Here is a 22930-nt window from a genome sequence, read left to right as displayed (position 1 = left end):
TAACATTCACGTATTTCTGGATCTTCCTGTTGCCCTACTGTTTTTGATTTCGTTTTTCATTCCATTCTGTTTGGAGAAGATACTTTGTATGATTACAGTCTTCTGAAATTTTAAAGATATGTTTTATGGCCTAACATGCAGTCTCTTTTGGAGAGTGTTCCTGTTCTGTGTGCATTTGAGAAGAATGTACATTCTGCTGTTGTTGAATTTTCTTTTTTGGGTTTACCTGTATTTTTACTAGCTGCTGTTCTTTATTCTTTTGTATAGGTTTATGTTTCCTTTTGACATCATTTTCTTGTACCCTGAAGAACTGTCTTTAACCATTTATTGTTGTGAAAGTCCACTCATAATGAATTCTCTCACCCTTTTTTGTTTGAAAATTTTTTATTTTTCCTTCACTTTTTGAGGGATATTTCCATTAAATATAGAATTTTATGTTGATTATTGTTTTCTATCATCACTTTTAAGGAGTCGCTGTCTTTTGGCTCATTTACTGTCTGGCAAGAATACTACAGTCATCCTTATTTTTTTTCTTATTTTAAATAAATTTATTTATTTTATTTATTTTTGGCTGCATTGGGTCTTCATTCCTGTGCGACGGCTTTCTCTAGTTGTGGCGGGCGGGGGCTACACTTCATTGCAGTGCTCGGGCTTCTCATTGCAGTGGCTTCTCTTGTTGTGTATCACGGGCTCTAGGTGCATGGGCTTCGGTAGTTGCAGCACGCCGGCTCAGTAGTTGTGGCTCATGGGCCCTAGAGTAAATAGTTGTGGCCCTTGTGCTTAGTTGCTCCGCAGCATGTCAGATCTTCCCAGACCAGGGCTCAAACCTGTGTCCCCTGCATTGGCAGGTGGATTCTTAACCACTGCGCCACCAGGGAATCCCCTTGTTTTTGTTCTTATTTAAGTAATATGTCTTTTTTCTTTTTTGTTTTTTTTTTGTCTTTTTTAATTTTTGTTTTTTTTTTGTCTTTTTTCTGTGACTGCTTTTAGTATTCTCTTATTCCTACTCCTGTACTTCTTATTGGTGGCAATTTGATTACAATACATGTGGTTTGTCTTTGTGTGTGTTTGTGTATATTTATCTTTTTAGATTTGCTGAGTTACTTGCATTTGTAGTTTATTGTTTTTATAAAATTTGGAAAATGTTTGGCCAGTTTCTCCCCCACCCCCTTTTTTCTCTTTCTCTCTGTTTATATATATTTATCTATACCTATTCTTCATTTCCATGTGGGGCTCAGGCTCTTTCTTTTCTCCTTTTTTTCTTTAAACATTTTTTTCTTCATGTTACCCTTTTGCTGTACTGTCTAATCTGTTCAGATTGTATCCAGTGAAAATTTCATTTCAGTACTTTGTTTCATCTGTAAAATTTTTGTTTAGCTCTTTTTTCCTATCCATTTCCATTACATCTCTAAGTACATGGGACTTATTTATATTTGCTCTTTATAAGATTGTTTTTTGTTAATTCCACTGTTTTTGCCATTTCTGTGTCTGTTTTAATTGACTAATTTTTCTCCTCTTTGTGAGTCACAGTTCCCAATTTCTCATATATCCATAATTTTTTATTGAATTCTTTTTTTCTTTCTTCACAGTCACCAGTGTTTCGATATTTTCCATTTTTGTGTGTGCAAATTCTGTCTCCACACATATAAACAGATTTGTTGAACCATCTGAAACTATGTTGCCCACATCATGACCCTTCATCTCTAAATACTTAAGCACGTGTCCCTTAAGAGGAAGCACATTCTCTTAAGTCCATAATTCCCTTTTCACTTTTAAGAAAATTAAAAACACTTCTTTAACATCATCCAATAGCTGGCCTTTATTGAAGATTCTACAATTCCTAAAAATACCTTATGTCTTTCTGTTTCTTTAATAGTATAAGAATTACTCCCTTTTACAGCCATTTTCTGTATGTGATGCATTTGAAAAATACTTTGTTGCAGATTCTTTTAAGAAATACATTTTCTGCTCAAACCAGCCCCAGTCTCTTCCTGTTACAAATCTGGTCTGGTCCACACAGCTCTCCTTCCTGAAGGAGCACATCCACATCACAGGAAGATGACTTTCCCACAAGCTCTGAAAAGAGTAGTGATTACAAGAACGGGCTATGAAGTCAGAAGGTCTGGGTTGGAACTGAGCCTCATCACTAACTAACTGGGTTAGGGCAAATTACTTAACCACTGTGAGGATCAACTTCCCAAACTATTATTATTAATTATTTCTCGAATTATTACATGAAAACACTTAATGGTAATAATAGTCTCTACTGTGTAGAGTTGTTGGGAGGGTTAAGTGAGTTCATGAGTGTAAATGGCTTAGAATCATTGTCTGGAGTGTTGTCTGGATACAAAGTAGATGCTGTGCAAGGGCTCTCTTTAAAGATGCAATCTCTTCCTGGTAAGTTCTCCCAATTCCTCCCTGTATAGGTCATTAGTTTCCTAAGAAAATAGCACCTAATGGAAGACATTACAGGCATACTGCATTTTATTGTGTTTCACACATACTGCATTTTTTTTCTTTTTTTAACAAATTGAAGGTTTGCGGCAACCTTGCATGGAGCAAGTTTATGGGCACCAATTTTCTTTTTCTTTTCTGAATTTTTGAATTTTATTTATTTATTTATAGAGCAGGATCTTATTACTTACCTATTTTATACATATTAGTATATGTCAATCCCAATCTCCCAAATCATCACACCACCATCCCCCCCAGCCACTTTCCTCCGTTGGTGTCCTTACGTTTGTTCTCTACATCAGTGTCTCAATTTCTGCCCTGCAAACTGGTTCATCTGTACCATTTTCCTAGGTTCCACATATATGCGTTAATATACGATATTTGTTTTTCTCTTTCTGACTTACTTCACTCTGTATGACAGTCTCTAGATCAATAGACATCTCTACAAATGACCCAATTTCGTTCCTTTTTATGGCTGAGTAATATTCCATTGTATATATGTACCACATCTTCTTTATCCATTCCTCTGTCGATGGGCATTTAGGTTGCTTCCATGATCTGGCTGTTGTAAATAGTGCTGCAATGAACGTTGGGGTGCTTGTGTCGTTTTGAATTATGGTTTTCTCTGGGTATATGCCCAGTAGTGTGATTGCTGGGTCATGTGGTACTTCTAATTTTAGTTTTTTAAGGAACCTCCATACTGTTCTCCATCATGGCTGTATCAACTTACATTCCCACCAGCAGTGCAAGAGGGGCCCCTTTTCTCCACACCCTCTCCAGCATTTGTTGATTGTAAATTTTCTGATGATGCCCATTTTAACTGGTGTGAGGTGATACCCCATTGTAGTTTTGATTTGCATTTCTCTAATAATTAATGATGTTGAGCAGCTTTTCATGTGCTTCTTGGCCATCTGTGTGTCTTCTTTGGAGAAATATCTATTTAGGTCTTCTGCCCATTTTTGGATTGGGTTGTTTGCTTTTTTAGTATTGAGCTGCATGAGTTGTTTATATATTTTGGAGATTAATTCTTTGTTGATTCATTTGCAGATATTTTCTCCCATCTCAGTGTTGTCTTTTCATCTTGTTTATGGTTTCATTTGCCGTGCAAAAGCTTTTAAGTTTTATTAGATCCCATTTGTTTATTTTTGTTTTTATTTCCGTTCCTCTAGGAGGTGGGTCAAAAAAGATTTTGCTGTGATTTATGTCAAAGAATGTTCTTCCTATGTTTTCCTCTAAGAGTTTTATAGTGTCTAGCCTTACATTTAGGTCTTTAATCCATTTTGAGTTTCTTTTTGTGTATGGTGTTAGGGAGTGTTCTAATTTCATTCTTCTACATGTAGCTGTCCAGTTTTCCCAGCACCACTTATTGAAGTGACTGTCTATTCTCCATTGTATATCCTTGCCTCCTTTGTCATAGATTAGTTGACCATAGGTGCATGGGTTTATCTCTGGGATTTCTATCTTGTTGCCTTGATCTATGTTTCTGTTTTTGTGTAAGTATCATATTGTCTTGATTACTGTAGCTTTGTAGTATAGTCTGAAGTCAGGGAGTCTGTTTCCTTCAGCTCCATTTTTTTCCATCAAGACTGCTTTAGCTATTTGGGGTTTTTTATGTCTTCATACACATTTTAAGATTTTTTGTTCTAGTTCTATAAAAAATGCCACTGGTAATTTGACAGGGATTGCATTGAACGTGTAGATTGCTTTGGGTAGTATAGTCATAGTCATTTTCACAACATTGTTTCTTCCAATCCAAGAACTTGGTATATCTCTCCATCTGTTTGATTCATCTTTAATTTCTTTCATCAGTGTCTACATTTTTCTGCACACAGGTCTTTTGTCTCCCTAGGTAGGTGTATTCCTAGGTATTTTATTCTTTTTGTTGCAGTGATAAATGAGCGTGTTTCCTCAACTTTTCTTTCAGATTTTTCATAATTTGTTTGTAGGAATGCAAGAGATTTCTGTGCATTAATTTTGTATCCTGCAACTTTACCAAATTCATTGATTAGCTCTAGCAGTTTTCTGGTAGCATATTTAGGATTCTCTGTGTACTATGTCATCTGCAAACAGTGACAGTTTTACTTGTTCTTTTCCAGTTTGTATTCCTTTTATTTCTTTTTCTTCTCTGATTGCCATGGCTAGGACTTCCAAAACTATGTTCAGTAATAGTGGTGAGAGTAGACATCCTTGTCTTGTTCCTGATCTTAGAGGAAATGCTTTCAGTTTTTCACAGTTGAGACTGATGTTTGCTGTGGGTTTGTCTTATATGACCTTCATTATGTTGAGGTGGGTTCCCCCTCTGCCCACTTTCTGGAGAACTTTTATCGTAAATGGGTGTTGAATTTTGTCGCAAGCTTTTTCTGCATCTATTGAGATGATGATATGGTTTTCCTTCTTCAGTTTGTTAATATGGTGTATCACATTGATTGATTTGCATATATTGAAGAATCCTTGCATCCGTGAGGTAAATCCCACTTAATCATGGTGTATGATCCTTTTAATGTGTTATTGGTTTCTGTTTGCTAGTATTTTGTTGAGGATTTTTGCATGTATGTTCATTAGTGATATTTGTTGGTAATTTCTTTTTTCGTAGTATCTTTGTCTGGTTTTGGTATCAGGGTGATGGTGGCCTCATAGAATGAGTTTGCTAGTGTTCCTTCCTCTGAAATTTTTTGGAAGAGTTTGAGAAGGATGGGTGTTAGCTCTTCTCTGAATGTTTGATAGAATTCACCCGTGAAGCCATCTGGTCCTTGCTTTTGTTTGTTGGAAGATTTTTAATCACAGTTTCAATTTCATTACTTGTGATTGGTCTGTTCATATTTTCTTTTTCTTGCTGGTTCAGTCTTGGAAAGATACACTTTTCTAAGCATTTGTCCATTTCTTCCAGGTTGTCCATTTTATTGGCATAGAGTTGCTTGTAGTAGTCTCTTAGGATGCTTTGTATTTCTGTGGTGCCTGTTGTAACTTCTCCTTTTTCTTTTCTCATTTTGTTGATTTGAGTCCTCTCCTTCCTTTTCTTGATGAGTCTGGCTAATGGTTTATCAATTTTGTTTATCTTGTCAAAGAACCAGCTTTTAGTGTTATTGATCTTTGCTATTGTTTTCTTTGTTTCTATTTCATTTATTTCTGCTCTGATAATTATGATTTCTTTACTTCTACTAACTTTGGGTTTTTTTTTGTTCTTCTTTCTCTAGTTGCTTTAGGTGTAAGGTTAGATTATTTATTTGAGATTTTTCTTGTTTCTTGATGTAGGCTTGTATTGCTATACACTTCCCTCTTAGAACTGCTTTTGCCGCATCTCGTAGGTTTTGGATTATCATGTTTTCATTGTCATTTGTCTCTAGGTATTTTTTGATTTCTTCTTTGATTTCTTTAGTTATCTCTTGATTATTTAGTAACGTATTGTTTAGCCTCCATGTGTTTGTATTTTTTACGTTTTTTTCCCTGTAATTTATTTCTAATCTCATAGTGTTGTGGTCAGGAAAGATGCTTGATAGGATTTTGGTTTTCTTACATTTACTGTGGCTTTATTTTTGACCCAAGATGTGATCTGTCTTGGAGAATGTTCCATGTGCACTTGAGAAGAAAGTGTCATCTGCTGATTTTGGATGGAATGTCCTATAAATAACAATTAAGTCTATGTGGTGTATTGTGTCATTTAAAGCTTGTGTTTCCTTATTAATTTTTTGTTTGGATTATCTGTCCATTGGTTTAAGTGAGGTGTTACAGTCCCCCACTATTATTGTGTTACTGTCAATTTCCACTTTTATAACTGTTAGCAGTTGGCTTATGTATTGAGGTGCTCCTATGTTGGTGCATATATTTTTATAATTGTTATATCTTACTCTTGGATGGATCCCTTGATCGTTATGTAGTGTCCTTCCTTGTGTCTTGTAACATTCTTTATTTTAAAGTCTATTTTATCTGATATGAGTATTGCTTCTCCAGCTTATTTTTGATTTCCATTTGCATGGAATATCTTTTTCCTTCCCATCACTTTCAGTCTGTATGTGTCCCTAGGTGTGAAGTGGGTCTCTTGTAGACAGCATATATATGGGTCTTGTTTTTGTATCCATTCAGCAAACCTTTGTCTTTTGGTTGGAGCATTTAATCCATTCACATTTAAGGTAATTATAGATATGTATGTTCCTATTACCATTTTCTTAATTGTTATGGGTTTGTTTTTATAGGTTCTTTTCTTCTCTTGTGTTTCCCACTTAGAGAAGTTCCTTTAGCTTTTTTTGTAGAGCTGGTTTGGTGGTGCTGAGTTCTCCTAGCTTTTGCTTGTCTGTAAAGCTTTTGATTTCTCCGTTGAATCTGAATGAGATCCTTGCCGGGTAGGGTAATCTTGGTTGTCGGTTTTTCTCTTTCATCACTTTAAATATCTCATGCTACTTCCTCTGGTTTGTAGAGCTTCTGCTGAGAAATCAGCTGTTACCCTTATGGGTCTTCCCTTGTATGCTATTTGTCATTTTTCCCTTGTTGCTTTCAATAATTTTTCTTTGTTTTTAATTTTTGTCAATGTTTTTAATATGTGTCTCAGCATGTTCCTCCTTGGGTTTATCCTGCCTGGCATTTCTGTGAGCTTCCTGCACTTGGTCGGCTATTTCCTTTCGCATGTTAGGGAAGTTTTCTACTATAATCTCTTCAAATATTTTGTCAGGTCCTTTCTCTCTCTCTTCTCCTTCTGGGACCCCTATAATGCGAATGTTGTTGCATTTAATTTTGCCCCAGCAGTCTCTTAGGCTGTTTTCATTTCTTTCCTTTGTTTTTTCTTTATTCTGTTCCATGGCAGTGAGTTCTACCATTCTGTCTTCCAGGTCACTTATCTGTTCTTTTGCCTCAGTTATTCTGCTTTTAATTTCTTCTAGTGCATTTTTCATTTCAGTTATTGTATTGTTCTTCTCTGTTTGTTTGTTCTTTAATTCTGTGTGTTCCTTAATTCTTCTCGTTCTTTGTTAAACATTTCTTGCATCTTCTCAGTCTTTTCCTTCATTCTTTTTCCGAGGTCTTGGGTCATCTTCATTATCATTATTCTGAATTGTTTTTCTTAAGGTTTCCTATCTCCACTTCATTTAGTTGTTTTTCTGGGGTTTGTCTTGTTCCTTTATCTGGTACATCACCCTGTGCGTTTTCATCTTGTCTATCTTTCTGTGAATGTGGTTTTTCTCACAGTCTGTGGGTTTTTAGTTCTTCTTGCTTCTTTTGATTGAATTCTTGGCATTATAAATTTTTACATTGTTAAGGCTGAGTTTTGTTTGTTTAAGGAGTTGCAGGCATACTTCAGAGATACTGCAGGTCCAGTTCCAGACAACTGCAATAAAGCAAACATTGCAACAAAGTGAATCACACGAATTTTTTGGTTTTCCAGTGCACAAAAAAGTTGTATTTAAGCTATGCTGTTGTCTATTAAGTGCGCGGTAGTATTGTCTAAAATACAATGTAATATACCTTAATTGAAAAATACTTTATTTCTAAAAAGTGCTAACCATCATCTGAGCCTTCAGCTAGATGTAGTCTGTTTTGCTCCTGGAAGGTCTTGCCCCAGTGTTGATGTCTGCTGACTGATGAGGGTGATGGTTGCTGAAAGTTGGCATTGCTGTTGCAATTTCTTAAAATAAGAGAACAGTGAAGTTTGCCACTTCAGTTACTCTTTCTTTCCTGAATGATTTCTCTGTAGCATGCAGTGCTGCTTGATAGCATTTTATCCACGGTATAACCTCTTTCAAAGGTGGAGTCAGTCCTTTTAAACCCTGCTGTTTCATCAACTAAGTTTATGTCATATTTAACATCCTTTGCTGTCATTTTCACAGTCTTGATAGCATTGTCATCAGGAGTAGATTCTATCTCAAGAAACTACTTTCTTTGCTCATCCATGAGGAGCAACTCCTCATCTGCTAATGTTTTATCATGAGATTACAGCAATTCAGCCACATCTTCAGGTTCGACTTTTAATTCTAGTTCTCTTGCTGTTTCTACCACGTCTGCAGTATTTTCCTCCACTGAAGTTTTGAACCCCTCAAAGTCATCCATGAGAATTGGATTCATCTTCTTCCAAACCCTTATTGATGTTGATATTTTGACCTTTTCCCTTGAATCATGAATGTTCTTGTGATTAGTAAATCCTTTCCAAAAGGTTTTCAGTTTACTTTGCCCAGAGCCATCAGAGGAGTCACTATCTATGGCAGCTGTAGCCTTATGAAATAACATTTTTAAAATAATAAGACTTGAATGAAAGTTGAAATTGCTCCTTTATTTGTGGGCTGCAGAATGGACGTTGAGTTAGCAGGCATGAAAACAACATTACTCTCTTTGTACGTCTTCATAAGAGCTCTTGGGTGACCAAGTGCATTGTCAATGAGCAGTACTGTTTTGAAAGGAATCTTTTTTTCTGAGCAGCAGTTCTCAACAGTGGGCTTAAAATATTCAGTAAACCATGTTGTAAACAGATGTATTGTCATCCAGTCTTTATTATTCCACTTATAGAGCACAGGCAGAGTGGATGTAGCATAGTTCTTAAGGACCCTAAGTTGAGCATTGGCTTCAACTTAGAGTCACCAGCTGCATTGTCCTCTGAAACCAGACATTGACTTTTCCTCTTTAGCTATGAAACTTGTAGATGGTATATTCTTCCAATACAAGGCTGTTTCATCTACATTGAAAATCTGTTGTTTAGTGTAGGCATCTTCATTAACTATCTTAGCTGAATCTTCTGTATAACTTGCTGCAGCTTCTACCTGAGCACTTTCTGCTTCACCTTTCACTTTCACGTTATAGAGATGGTTTCTTTCCTTAAAATCCATGAACCACCCTCTGCTAGCTTCAGGCTTTTCTTTTGCCACTTCCTTACCTTTTCTGTCTTTATAGCATTGAAGAGAATTAGGGCTTTGATCTGGATTAAGCTTTGGTTTAAGGTAATGTTGTGGCTGGCTTGATCTATTGAGACCACTAAAACTTTCTATCAGCAATAAGGCTGTTTTGCTTTCTTATCATTTGTGTGTTCACTGGAGTAGCACCTTTACTTTTCTTCAAGAACTTTTCCTTAGCATTCAAAAGGGTAACTGTTTGGCACAGGAGGCCTGGCTTATGGCCTTTCTCAGCTTTCGACATGCCTTCTTCACTAAGCTTAACCAATTCTAGCTTTTGATTTAAAGTGAGAGATATGTGACTCTTTTTTCACTTGGACACTTAAAGTTGTTGTACCGTTATTCATTGGCCTAATTTCAGTATTGTTTTGTCTCAGGGCATAGGGAGGCCTGAGGAAAGGGAGAGAAATGGGGAATGGCCAATTGGTGGAGCAGTTAGAACAGAAAACATTTATTAAGTTCATTGTCTTATATGGGCATGGTTCATGGCACCCCAAAACACATTACAATGGTAACATCAAAGATCATTGATTACAGATTACCATAAAAATATAATAATAATGAAAAAGTTTGAAAATTTGAGAATTACCAAAATGTGACACAGAGACACAAAGTGAGCAAATGCTGTTGGAAAAATGGCACCAATAGTCTTGCTCTGTGCAGCGTTGCCACAAACCTTCCTTTTGTAAAAAACTTAGTATTTTCAAAGCATGATAAAACGAGGTATGCCTATATAGACTTATTCTGGTAGGCAGCTGTTATCTTGTAGATTGGCTCAGTGCTTTTGAAGCCTGTTTTTAAGCTCCTTTTGGGAGAGTCTAAAGTAAAGTAGCGTTTATGTTTTGGTAATGCAGCCTCTTTTCTAAAACAAGGCTGTTCTGGGATGTCTACTGAATGTCCTTTGTATTCTACGAGTTCACTTAACTGTTGACGGTGGGAAAGATTCTCAGCCTTGTGTGACCTCTGGGAGTTGTTCTTTTTAAAACTCCCTGGTCATTTTTTTCTCTTAGGAAATTGATTTTGTTGGGTTTTGTAGAGTGTTTTTGTAAGCATGTACAGGTAGCTAAATAGTCAAGGGAGCTCCTAGGTAGATTGATGGACCTGTTTCTCTGTATAGCTCTTTTCTCACAGGTATTCTGTAATGCACATTTTATTTGCCTTGCCTCCCCAAACTCCCATCTTTGTTTCTTTAACTCAGCAAAGTTGCTGGGCTCTGTTGGGTTCCCTTCTCCCTGTGCTACATTTTGGACATAACCTACAGATCTAAAGCTTGGGTAATAGTAGGGCTTATTTCTTTCCCTTTTCTCATGGATCTCCGTCCTGAAATATCTGATACCTCATGTCTGAAAATAGTTGCTTCCTATATTTTTCTGAGTTTTTTATTTGTTTACAGCAGCCGGATAATTCTGGATCCTCTTACTTCCTTGCGGTCAGAAGTGGAAATCCTGTAATGGACACTTTTAAATCTTTAAGTTATTTGAACTTTCAGTAGCATTTGAAAATGGTCAAGTACTACTTTCTTGTCCTTCATGACCTCATTTCCTAAATATTGATGTTTTCCTGGGATCTCTTCTTGACCCTTACGTCTTCTTAGACATTTTCCTGATGATTTTATCCCTTCTCATGTCTTCAGGCTTCATCTGTGTGCTGGTGACACCAAAAATGACATTGCCAACTCAGATCTCTGCTGGTATTCATATATACAGTTGGTTGCTAGAAATCTGCATTTGGATGAGAGGAGTTAAACCCATCTTATTCCCCTCCAGACTTTTTTCTGGTGTTCTTTAGCTTAGTAAATAACATTGCCATCTAGTCATTAGCTTAAGCCAAAGACTTATTAAGAGACATGCTCAGCTCCTCTCTTGCATCATCCCATATTTAATCAAAACCACTTTCTGTTGACTGTGCCTCTTTAATATCTTGATTAGCTTATCCTCTCTCCATTCTTACTGCCACTACTATATTCTCTGCATACATATTTTGAATAATCCCCTACTGGTTTCCCTTTTCTACTGTTGCTTACTGCATGTCCTTCCTCTGGATTACAGGGAAAGTGATCTTTTTAAAATAGAGCTCCTAACATGGTTTACAAGACTCTTTTTAACCTGACCCTTTTTAATACATCCTGGCCACTTTTACTTTATTCTTTCTGAATTATTTTTGGTACTTTATTCATAGCGAATTATTTTTGGTCTTTCAGACATACCATGTATAATGCCTCTCATTTCTTGCTTCTAGATATTTCTGCACATGCCATACTATGGATAACTTTAAAAAAAACAAAATAAAAAGACATTTCTCTATGGCAAATAGTCAAGTAGACCATAAAACTAAAAACTCGTAAGTGAAGTCAATACAAATGAAAATATGTACAACCTAAACGAAAGCCAGTTTTCCTTATATACAGATAAGAAAAGGACCAAAAACCCAGGAGAAAAGTGAGCAAAGAACATGAATAGATGATTTGTTTTATATTATATTAAAAGATGCTCACCTTCACTCATAGTAAGAGAAATGCAAAATAAATCTTCTCTGAGTTACAAGTTTTCACCTAATGTATTGGCTGAAATATTTGGTTCAGTACTGTGTAGGTGGAATTGTGGGAAAAGATGCTCTCTCATATATTACTGGTAGGAGATTAAATTCGTATAAGCCCCCTGGTGGGCAGTTTGTTAATATCTATTAATATACATATATATTAATATCACATACAATTATAGTAGATAAAATATACCATAATATAATCAATCAAAATTTTAATAATTACTATATAGTTATTATAATAGTGATCTTATGTTATTAAATTTATATTATGACATATGGTTATACTTACAGTATATGTGCTTATTTATCAATATATATACTTCTGTATTTGTGTGTGTTTATATATTCCCTTGACCTCGCAGTTTCGCTTCTGGGAATTTATCTTAAAGATATGCTGGCACATGTGTGAGTTGACTTATGTATAAGCTTAGTTATTGCAGTGTTGTTTATATTAGCAAAAGGGAACCTAGATATCCATAAGTAAAGGATCGGAGAGTAAGAGATACTACATCTTTGCAACAGAACAGGATGTAGATGTAAAAAAGAAAAGAATGAGGATGCTTTCTATGTATTTATGTTGTTGAGATCTCCAACATGGATTTTATGTTGTCAAGTAAAAACATCAAAATATATAACAGTGCGGGCTTCCCTGGTGGCGCAGTGGTTGAGGGTCTGCCTGCCGATGCAGGGGACACGGGTTCGTGCCCCGGTCCAGGAAGATCCCACGTGCTGCAGAGCGGCTGGGCCCATGAGCCGTGGCCAGTGAGCCTGCGCGTCCGGAGCCTTTGCTCCGCAATGGGAGAGGCCACAACAGTGAGAGGCCCGCGTACCACCAAAAAAACTAAAACAAAAAAAATATATAACAGTGTGGATAAAAAACATTGTGTATAAAATGCTATATTGTGTGTTAAAAGGGGGAGAAATAAAAATATATATTCATATCTGTATAAAGGTTTCACAAGAAGCAAATAAAAGTGCTTATTCTTTGAGGTGTTTCTGGGAAGATTAAGAACAGGGGTTGGAAGGAGACTATATACTGTATACTTTTTTATATTGATTGATTTTTGAACCATTTGAGTATATTGCCTCTTAAAAGTAAAATTAAAACGTTTATGAAAGATGTTAAGGAAAATATTTTTTCTGTTCTTTTTCTCATCAGTAAGCTAAAAAAGCTGAGTGAAGACAGTTTGACTAAGCAGCCTGAAGAAGTTTTTGATGTACTAGAGAAACTGGGAGAAGGGTAAGTACAAAAACATGAAAGTAGCATCTAGATAATGACAGAACAGTTATAAAATACCGTGTAAGATTAGTCTTTCACTAGAGTATATTTGATTGAATTGAGTAGTAAGAGTATAGAGGGAATGTACCTGAACATAGTGAAGGGCCGTATATGACAAGCCCAAGCTAACATCATACTCCATAGTGAAGAGCTGAAAGTACAGGAGAACTTCCAGGATAATAAAAGGCACAAAACACAATTAAAACAGCTTAGATTAGCAAGAATAGGGAAAAAGAAATAGAGAAAACAAAAATATAAAGTAGTAAGCTAAATGTAAGTTGGAAGGAATAAAGTGAAATACATTTTTCACTAAATGTCAATTCTCTCATAGACAAATTATTAGGGCTAATTAAAATGCAAAACCTAGCTATATGCTGTTTATAAGATGCCCATGTAATACAAAGGGTAGCTATATAGTGGTATTTCCTATTAGAGATATCAGATAAGAACTAATCACACCAAAAAACAGAAAGCAGGAGTGGCAATATTTATATCAGGTAAATTAAAGTTAAAAGATCTTAAGTGAGTAAAGAGGGGTTAATATTCAAATGAAGAATAAAGAGGGATATTAGGTAATGATATAAAAGACAGCTTATAATGAAACATATATGTGTCAGTTGCTGTGACAGTTAAATTTCTGAAGCAAAGCTATTAGAAACATTAGGGAATCTAATAAAAATATATTCATGTGAGAGATTTTAATATATCTTTTTCTGAATTGGACAGAATAAGGAAAAAAGAGAAAGGACTTAAAGGGATTAAGTATTATAATCAACAAGCTTGATTATGTATATGTGTGTGTATATATATATACACACACACACACACACACACACACACACACACACACCCCATATATATGGAATGTATTTATACTTACATTGATATAACTATTCTTGCCTCCCCCCACCCCCATTTTTTGGTATATTCATGGACCACTGATTAAAAAAAACTAACAAAAAAACCCCAACAAATTCTAAAAAAAGGGATTTTCCAGGTTACATTTCTAATTATAGTCTACTAAAATTAGAACTAAATAATTACAATATGATAAAACCCACACTTATTGGAAATTAAGAAAGATAATCTGAGGTAACCTATGAAGAGGAAATTGCAAATTATCTAGAAAACAGTGAAATAGAGAACAAATCATACTAATATTTATGGAATCCAGCAAAGCTGTAATTAGGTGACCATATTTAGTTTTAAATTTCTTTACTACTAAAGAAGAAAGACCAAAAAGTAAGTAAGTAAGTAAATAAATAAATAAAATAACTTAGTGCTTATTTAAAGAACTGAGAAAAATAATAAAATGTAGCAGAAGAAACTAGAAATAGAGAATTCATGAACTAAAAAGCTGAAATTGATGAAATAGAAAGTAAAAATATTAGAAATAATACATGTATATAAAATATACTTCTTTGAACAGGTCATTAAAGTAGTTAAACCTAGTTCTGACTTTGACTAAAGAAAAAAGAGCAAAAATAATTGAAGATTTGGAATAAGAAAGAAGATACAAGCAATGATAAAGAAACAATTTGAAGAATTAAAAGACTACTAAATGCTGCTCTATGAAAACTCATTGGAAAATCTAGAAGTAGATGATTCCATAACAAAATATGAATTGTGTGAATTGACTCCCAAAGAAGTTTAAACTTAGATATATCAATTACCATAGAAAAGATGGAAAGGCAGTTAAATATCTATTAATTAAAAAGATACCAGCTCATGATATGTGTACACATATAGCTGATTCACTTTGTTATATACCAGAAACAAACACATCATTGTAAAGCAATTACAGTCCAATAAAGATGTTTTAAAGAAAAAAAAAAAGATACTAGCGCATAGCAGCAGTATTCACAATAGCCAAATGTGGGGATGTCCATCACTTGATGAATGGATAAACAAACTGTGATATATCTGTACAATGGAATATTATATAGCTATTAAAAAGAATGAAGTGCTAATACATACCTCAGTATGGATGAACCTTGAATCATATATTCAGTGAAAGAAGCCAGATACAAAAAGTCACATTTGATTCCATTTATATGAGGTATCCAGAATGGACAAACCCATAGAGACAGAAAGCAGATTCCAAATGATTTGGAACTAGGTAGAGGTGGTAAGGATTACACAACATTGTGAATGCAATAAATGCCGTTGAATTGTACACTTTAAAATGTTTCAAATGGTGAATTTTATGCTATGTTCATTTTACTAAAAAAAAAAAAAAAGTACCAGCTAAGTTTTATCCAGTCATTAAGGGACAAAGAATTGCAGTTATTTTTATGAAGCCAGCATAACTTTAATCAAAATCTAGATGTATGGGGCTTCCCTGGTGGCGCAGTGGTTGGGAGTCCGCCTGCTGATGCAGGGGATGCGGGTTCGTGCCTCAGTCCGGGAGGATCCCACATGCCGCGGAGTGGCTGGGCCCATGAGCCATGGCCGCTGAGCTTGCACATCCGGAGCCCATGCTCCGCAGCGGGCGAGGCCACAACAGTGAGAGGCCCGCGTACCGCCAAAAAAAAAAAAAAAAAAAAAAAAAAAATCTAGATGTATGAAAAAAGAAAACTGTAGTTCAGCCTTACTTTGCTACCCATTATGATTACCATGCCCACCTTTTCTCAGATGGAAAGACATTGCCACTTCACTTCTTAATGGATCCCAACATCCATTAAATTTAGGGAACTTATTTCAGTGTTGGCATCTCTGTTACCTCTGACCTGCACTATACAGCTTTCAGTGACACCAGTAAAGGGAGTATTCTCTGGACTCTCTCAGTGAGCATACTTAGAGGGTGGGCCAGCAGGTCTCATGGTGAGATATCTATTCTAGTATTCCATCTACTTGAGCCTTTGATCTCCTTCCTCTGATGTGTAATGAGGATCCCTGGCATCTCACTTAATGTGGGCCATTGTTGAGGCTGGGTTTTAGTTAACTAGCTGAGCAGACTGTTAGGGACACTCTCAACTGTTTGTTAAAAGTAAATTTCTTTCTCCCTGGAAATCTTAGAATTTCTTGCCACACATATTCTTTAGGGTTCTGCTAATAAAAACTGACAAAATCATACACCTCTTTTGGTGTGACTAGTAGGTACTCTTGAGTCAGATTTTGTATTCATTCCTCTGGTGTCTGTGGGAATTTGAGTGTAATTATAGGTCTGGAACAATGAGAGGTGGTCTGGGAAAGGATCTGCATTTCCCTGAAAGGCAGTTCCCTCAAGTAAGGTCTTATAGAGTCTTCAGGCATCGTGAGGTTAATTTTCTCAGACTAGGGGACAGGGTTGCTTTTGCTGACAAGGGAGACTTGGTAGGGGTTGGGGTTTCAGGTATTCAGATTAATAACAATCTACGTTGATATCCCAATACCAATTCTCTGGGTACATTTCTTTACAGTTAAAAACCTAACTTTAGCGTAGTAGTCCTGGTGATGTTGTGAATTCAGTTTGCAATGTAATTCAGCTTCCAGCAAGATTAGACTTCGAGTTTGGGTTTCAGAAGTCTCAGTCCTGGGCATATAAGAATTACAACTTTCTTTTGGAGCATTCAGAAGTTTTCTGGGTCTCTCAGTCTTGGGCTGGCAATTTAAGCCCTGAGCTTGTTATAATTGTTTTATGACTTTTCCAGTGTAGGCAGGAGCAGCCATTCCATTCTGCAGTCTTTGTACCCTTATTTTCACTGTGACATTCAGTTGATACATGGTCTTCTAAAGCTTTGCCTAGACTCCAGGCAACTAAGGATAGTAATAAATAATTGTTTTGCCCCTAAATACCATAGGCTATCAATGTGCTGTTTGTCACTTGTTTTGAAGCCATCACTGTATTCAAATCTAAGAAAAAACGAATCCAATATTCCCATCTTTAAGATTCCTTCCCTTAGAACCATTTCCTTCCCCAAAACTATTGGTAGCAGGACATGGTTAGGAAAAGAAAGGCTACTCTGTGTACTCTGGGTTTAAAGAGTTTATTATGAAATTTAGGGCTCAAATGACTTGCGGAAGGGCCAGGGATGCAAAGGTTATGGACTTTGTCACTGAAGGTCAGAGAAGCCAGTGCTGAAGATCTCAGCCTGGAGTACTCAAGTGGTGTTTCTTAGAAAGCTCACTTGGGATCTGCTGGAATCCTTAAGAATCTTTGAGAAGCTCCCACCAACGATCTTAGTCTGCAGCAGCAGCATCTTGATGATCACAGAGCTCGGCAGGAAGCCCCTGTGTATCTTAAATCTGCTAATGCGTCTGCTACAGCTAAATTTGGAGAATGATAGTTTCTCCTCAACTTTTTGCCATTTAGATTTCATGCATTGTCAAACTCTTAACTGGGATCCATTCAGGGACGGGAAATAGGGAGATGTGGTTCCCAGTTTTCCTCCTTTGTAGTGACAAGAAGACCTCAGAAGGGACTGATGGCGTTGCTTAACTGACAATATATAATCTAGCAATGAATTCTAGATTAGCTTTTGAGGGAAAAAAATATATGTATACACCCACGTATATACACACACATACATACACACACACACAGAGATCTGGCTTCTAAGGGGAGATGCAGATTTCCCCCGCTCTCTGAAAGTAGAGCGTTCCTATGAAACCTTTCGTAAGTTGCAATGTTGTAAAGCAAACAAGCAGTTACCTTATGACACGTCTTGCTAATGGATACACAGAATAAATTGAGATAAAGCACAGATGCTCACAGACACAGTTCAAAGCTCAGGCAGTGTGATGCTGAGTGTAGTTTCCAGGGAATGAGCTTGGCGGTGCCACTCTTGCTGTTCATGGTACTTTCTCCTTCTGTGATGGCTCCTGCAAAAACACATGTTGAATGCTGGTTTTGTTTTTCACCTTTTTTTGTAAAAGGGTAAATCTTCTTCGAATTTCTTCTGGTTAGCGAAACAGGTACTAATCCAGGTGTTTTGTAAAAGCAAAGGGGCGTGAGGTGAACTTTTGAAAAGTGAGGTTTACCTGTGTGTGTGTGTTATGTGTGTGTGTAAATTAGGACTATACACACACTTGCACGCGCGCGCACACACACACACACACAAACCCAAAGGTGACTTTGGGTATCAAACTAAATTAAATTACTTCAGAAAGCCCAAAGAAACAGAGGATAGAATGCAATTCATTTTGTTAAAGTAACTGCTTTGTCACTCATTTTTCACTTATTTTAAAAGATTGTATATTTGAAATGATTCTGCATAGCTTCCTAATATTAGGAAACATCCCATGTCTCTAACGGCTTGCTCTTCTTTCTCTTCTGTAGAAATAATGTAGTAAGGAAAACATGATCTTTGGAGTCAGAATATGTTTGAATTCTGGCCTTGCTGGTCACTGGTATCTGAGTCTCTATTTCCTCATCTTTTAAAATGGCTGTAATAGTATTTTACCTCACAATTGAGAGGGTTGAATTTGATAATGCTTGTAAAACATCAAGCATAGTACCTGACTTACAATAAGAATTTAGTTAAGTGATAGCAATTTTTACCTTATCTTCTAATTCATCTCAAAATACAAATGGCTTCCCTCTCTCATTGTTCTTGCTTTTTAAGACACATAAATATTTATTGGCAATGTTTCAAGAGTTGTAGCAGAGACAGTTTTTGAGCAAGTGGCCATTAGATCCTGTTACTCATTTTATTTATCTGTGTGTGTGTGGTCTTGCTCTTGAGGAAAAGAAGATAGTGAAAGGAGCATCTGAGAGACCTTGGATCTGTGACTTGGCGGGGACCAGATTTCCTGCTTCTCTAACTTTGGTGTTGTGTGGTCTCCAGCTGAAGATTTCAGTTGCTCTTAAGCAGTCTGAACAGACATTGTACTTTGATATTTTGGGGATGATTTTGTTGAAGATGAGATCAGCCTTTTCTTCTAACATGAGACTTTGGCTGTTTTTATTCTGTATTTCATTCTTTTAACTTCTACTTATGTATCTTCTTAATGCTGCATTTGTTTGAGTTGACAAACCGTAAGTCTATTTCTTTCATTCATAAGAAAATCAGCAAATCTTTTTCTATTAATTTGATGATTTTAGTGAATTTTAAGTCTATAATTGAAACATTAAAGCTAAGATATAGGGCTTCCCTGGTGGCGCAGTGGTTGAGAGTCCGCCTGCCGATGCAGGGGACACGGGTTCGTGCCCCGGTCCGGGAAGATCCCACATGCCGTGGAGCGGCTGGGCCCGTGAGCCATGGCCGCTGAGCCTGCGTGTCTGGAGCCTGTGCTCCGCAGTGGGAGAGGCCACAACAGTGAGAGGCCCGCGTACCGCAGAAAAAAAAAAAAAAAAAAGCTAAGATATAATTCACTTTTTTAATTTGTTTACTTTGATTTGTCACCATTAAGTAGTATTTTAAATTAGAAAACACTACATTGATACTATATATAAAATAGATAACTAATAAGGACCTACTGTATAGCACGGGGAACTCTACTCAGTACTCTGTAATGGCTTATATGGGAAAAGAATCTGAAAAAGAGTGTATGTATGTATATATGTAACTGATTCACTTTGCTGTACACCTGAAACTAACACAACATTGTAAATCAACTATAGTCCAATAAAAATTTAAGAAAAATAAAATAAAAAAGAAAAGACTACATGTAAAAACTCATAATAGACCATTTTTCTCTAATAGTTATGATGTTTGAAAGGGGAAAAATAAAGAAATGTCTTGGTTTCTTTTAGGTCTTATGGAAGTGTGTTTAAAGCAATACATAAGGAATCTGGTCAAGTTGTGGCAATTAAACAAGTACCTGTTGAGTCAGATCTTCAGGAAATAATCAAAGAAATTTCCATAATGCAGCAATGTGACAGGTATGTAGAGATTTTATTTCTTTACCTTCATTTTGATAAGTTTTGCTAATAATGTATGATAAAATGTGTTCTTTGGTCATTTGTTCAGTTTTCTCTTCTGCCTTCCCATCGGAAGGGAGACTAATGTTTCAAGGAAGATGAGAATAGCTTTGTAGGGTTGTCTTTAGGACTTTCAGCTCTAAAGCACAAATGATATTATAAAGCACATGTGGTGAAAGAAAATACTCAAGCCCTTTTTTCATTTTCAGGGAAAATTTATGGGTGAGAATTAGTTTTTGATATTAAGGAAAAGTCATTTAACCATCCTTTTGATTTAATTGTTTTTACTAATTAAAAGCAGTCATGTCTTATGTAACTCTAATTTATTTAACAGGCATACTGAGCATCCCTAGTGGGCCAGGTACTGTGCCAGGATCTAGGAATATCAAGGGAACTAAGACATTGTTTTTCTTCTTGAGGGGCTGGTAATCTAGTTGGGAAGACAGATACTTAAGCAAATAGCTGTAGTCAGCACAGTCATTATACTGACTGGTACATGAGGAGATCTGAGAACAAGAGGCAGGGCACCTACCTCAGCCAGGAGTCAGGAAGTCTGGAATGCAGAGGAAGAGTAAATTTGGTGAGGAAATAGAGGGATGAGAGACTGTAAAGAGAATTAAAGGTAGAAAGGTGAAAAACAGTTCACTGTCATGTGCTGTTCTGACAAGGTTTAGAATTACTGCAGTGGAAAGTAAGAGACAGAGTGATATGAAATGAGTTTGGATAGGTAAATGGAGCTGATAATGAAGTATCTTATATACCCTAGTAAGTAGCCTGGCCTTTATAAGGGATGCAGAGTGTATAAATTAGGACTGTGTTAGGCCTGTAGTTATTTAATCAAAGAGGGATTTATTATTCTCCCTTTATAAAAGGTCTAGAGATAGGCTTAATACAGCAGCAACAAAGTAACAACTGTGATAGGCTTTTTCTTACACTGTGCCATCCTTAGCATGTGGTCTTTGTTCTCATGCTAATTATCTTATGGTTGCAAGAGAACTGCTCCAGCTCCAGCATTTTGTCTACATTCCAGACAGGAGGAAGAAGAGAAGTGGGAAAGGGCTTTCCCAGAAACCCTCAGTTTATATTTTATTCATTAGAATTGAGTCACACGGTGACTTATAGCTGGCGAACGTAGGGGAGTCTGGACACATTGTCATCCCTAATCAAATCAGGGCCCTATTAGTAAGAGATCTATGGAAAACTTCCTTTCCAACAGTATGTAAGATACATATACTGTAAGCTCTTTGGCTAATGAAGTGACTGAATTGTCCTAGAGGAACTTTGTTGCTTGGGTCTGTTCAGTTTTGCTCTTCTTTATTGTGGTGCTGTATATTTAGATTATATTACATATTTTCCATGAAGGCTATATAACTGGAAATTCAAGTGGTTATAGAAGAAATAATACATTCCTCAGCTCCCAGGTCAAAATATATAATTGCAGAGTTTTTCCAGACCTCTATTGATTTGTAACTTGATAAGAATGTGGTTCCCATAGTTTGATGTAGGTAAGGGAAGATTGAGCATAGTGTAGTGCTGGGCTCTTCAGGTGCTTAATATTTGCATGTTGCTATTATTATTTTATTCTACTGGTTAAAAATAGTTAGGTACTAATGTTGTGCTTTAGAGGTTTTAATTGAGTGTGTTCTAGGAAGGGCACAGTGTCTCAGATACTACCCGTTATACATCTCCTAACCTTTGTGCATCTTGGTACCCATCAGTTCTTCCTCAGATTTCTGCAACAGCTTCCTGTGTGTTCACTTTGTCTTTCATTTAGGCCTACTCCAACCCATTTTTTTCCCTGAAGCTAGAGTGTTATTTCTAAAATGCAAACCTAATCAAGCCATTCTCTGTTTAAAACCCTTAAGTGGCTCCCCATTGCTTAGCTAGATCCTGTCTCCTAAGGATGGCATTCAAGGGCCTTCATGATCTGGCCAGTGCTTATGCTTCCAGGCTTCTCTCTTACCTGAGTTTCTCTTTTAAGCACCTGTTTATTTGTATTCTCTGTCACTTGACTCTTAAATTCTTTGAGTTTGGGATTATGACTTACTAAGTGCCCTTGGATCCTGCAACATAGTGTCTACTCAAGTATTGACAGGTATTACTAATTCCTGCCTGGATGACTCAACTGGAATATCCAGAAGCAACTTTACATTTAACATTCTAAAACCAAATTTTTAATTGTTGCAGACAAGCCTTTCAAATTCCTGTTTTGTTAATAGCATCATCATGTACTTAGTCTTTCAACAACAAAACTGAGAATTCATCTGTTTCTTTTTCTGATACCTCTGATGACACTAATTCTTGTAGCGTCTCCTGAAATGTCTTCACTATCTTTATCCTTTCTTCACTCATGAGAGAAGGAATCATATTTCTTAGCGTACATCACAATGCCCAGCACTGTACTTTTTGTTAAACGAATGTGAATAAATATGGTATGGATAAGGAGTATGTGAAAGAGCATTGTCGGTTGAGGGGACCCTAGGGAAATCTGATCGTTGTTCTTGTTATGTACTTGAAACTACTAAGGGGAAAGAAAAGTAGTGAATTAAAGGGGTAGAAAACGTGAATAAATTCTAGAAATTTTGTACCACTTTGTAGCAGAATGCCTTGTACATAGTAAGTGCTTCTCAAATATTTGTTGAATGAAATGGTAAAACAAATATTGATTAAAAAAATGGAACCTGTCTTCTAGATTTCACTTTTATATTCATACTGAACTTAGGAAATAGTGAAGGATCAAAAAACAAAATTGGTTGGTTAAAAGATCCTAAAAGTGCTAAAAGATAAGGTAAGTGAAAAACTGGGAAATGGCAGGAACAAGCATTACATTTTTAGCTACTACTTACTTGTGTCAATGCAGATGTGTTAATGAGAACTGGCATAAAAATGATTTGGAAGAGAACAGTACAAATTGAAAAATTCCCACATAAAACAGTGGAATTT

At 36.3% G+C, this 22930-nt stretch overlaps 1 protein-coding gene across 1 annotated transcript in view; it reads left to right on the top strand.

The window, feature by feature from the left end:
* The window catches only part of STK3 (serine/threonine kinase 3), a 327530-nt gene that overhangs the window by 52270 nt on the left and 252330 nt on the right, over window positions 1-22930 (top strand). Inside the window, exons 2-3 of the mRNA XM_032610392.1 lie at window positions 13024-13104; window positions 19820-19948. Of these exons, the coding sequence (XP_032466283.1) occupies window positions 13024-13104; window positions 19820-19948 (210 nt within the window). The remainder of the gene's footprint in view (window positions 1-13023; window positions 13105-19819; window positions 19949-22930) is intronic.

Source organism: Phocoena sinus, chromosome 17 (assembly GCF_008692025.1).
Source record: "Phocoena sinus isolate mPhoSin1 chromosome 17, mPhoSin1.pri, whole genome shotgun sequence".
Lineage (NCBI taxonomy): Eukaryota > Metazoa > Chordata > Mammalia > Artiodactyla > Phocoenidae > Phocoena > Phocoena sinus.
The sequence above is the reverse complement of the archived record's forward strand: the minus strand, read 5'-3'. Positions and strand labels throughout refer to the sequence as shown.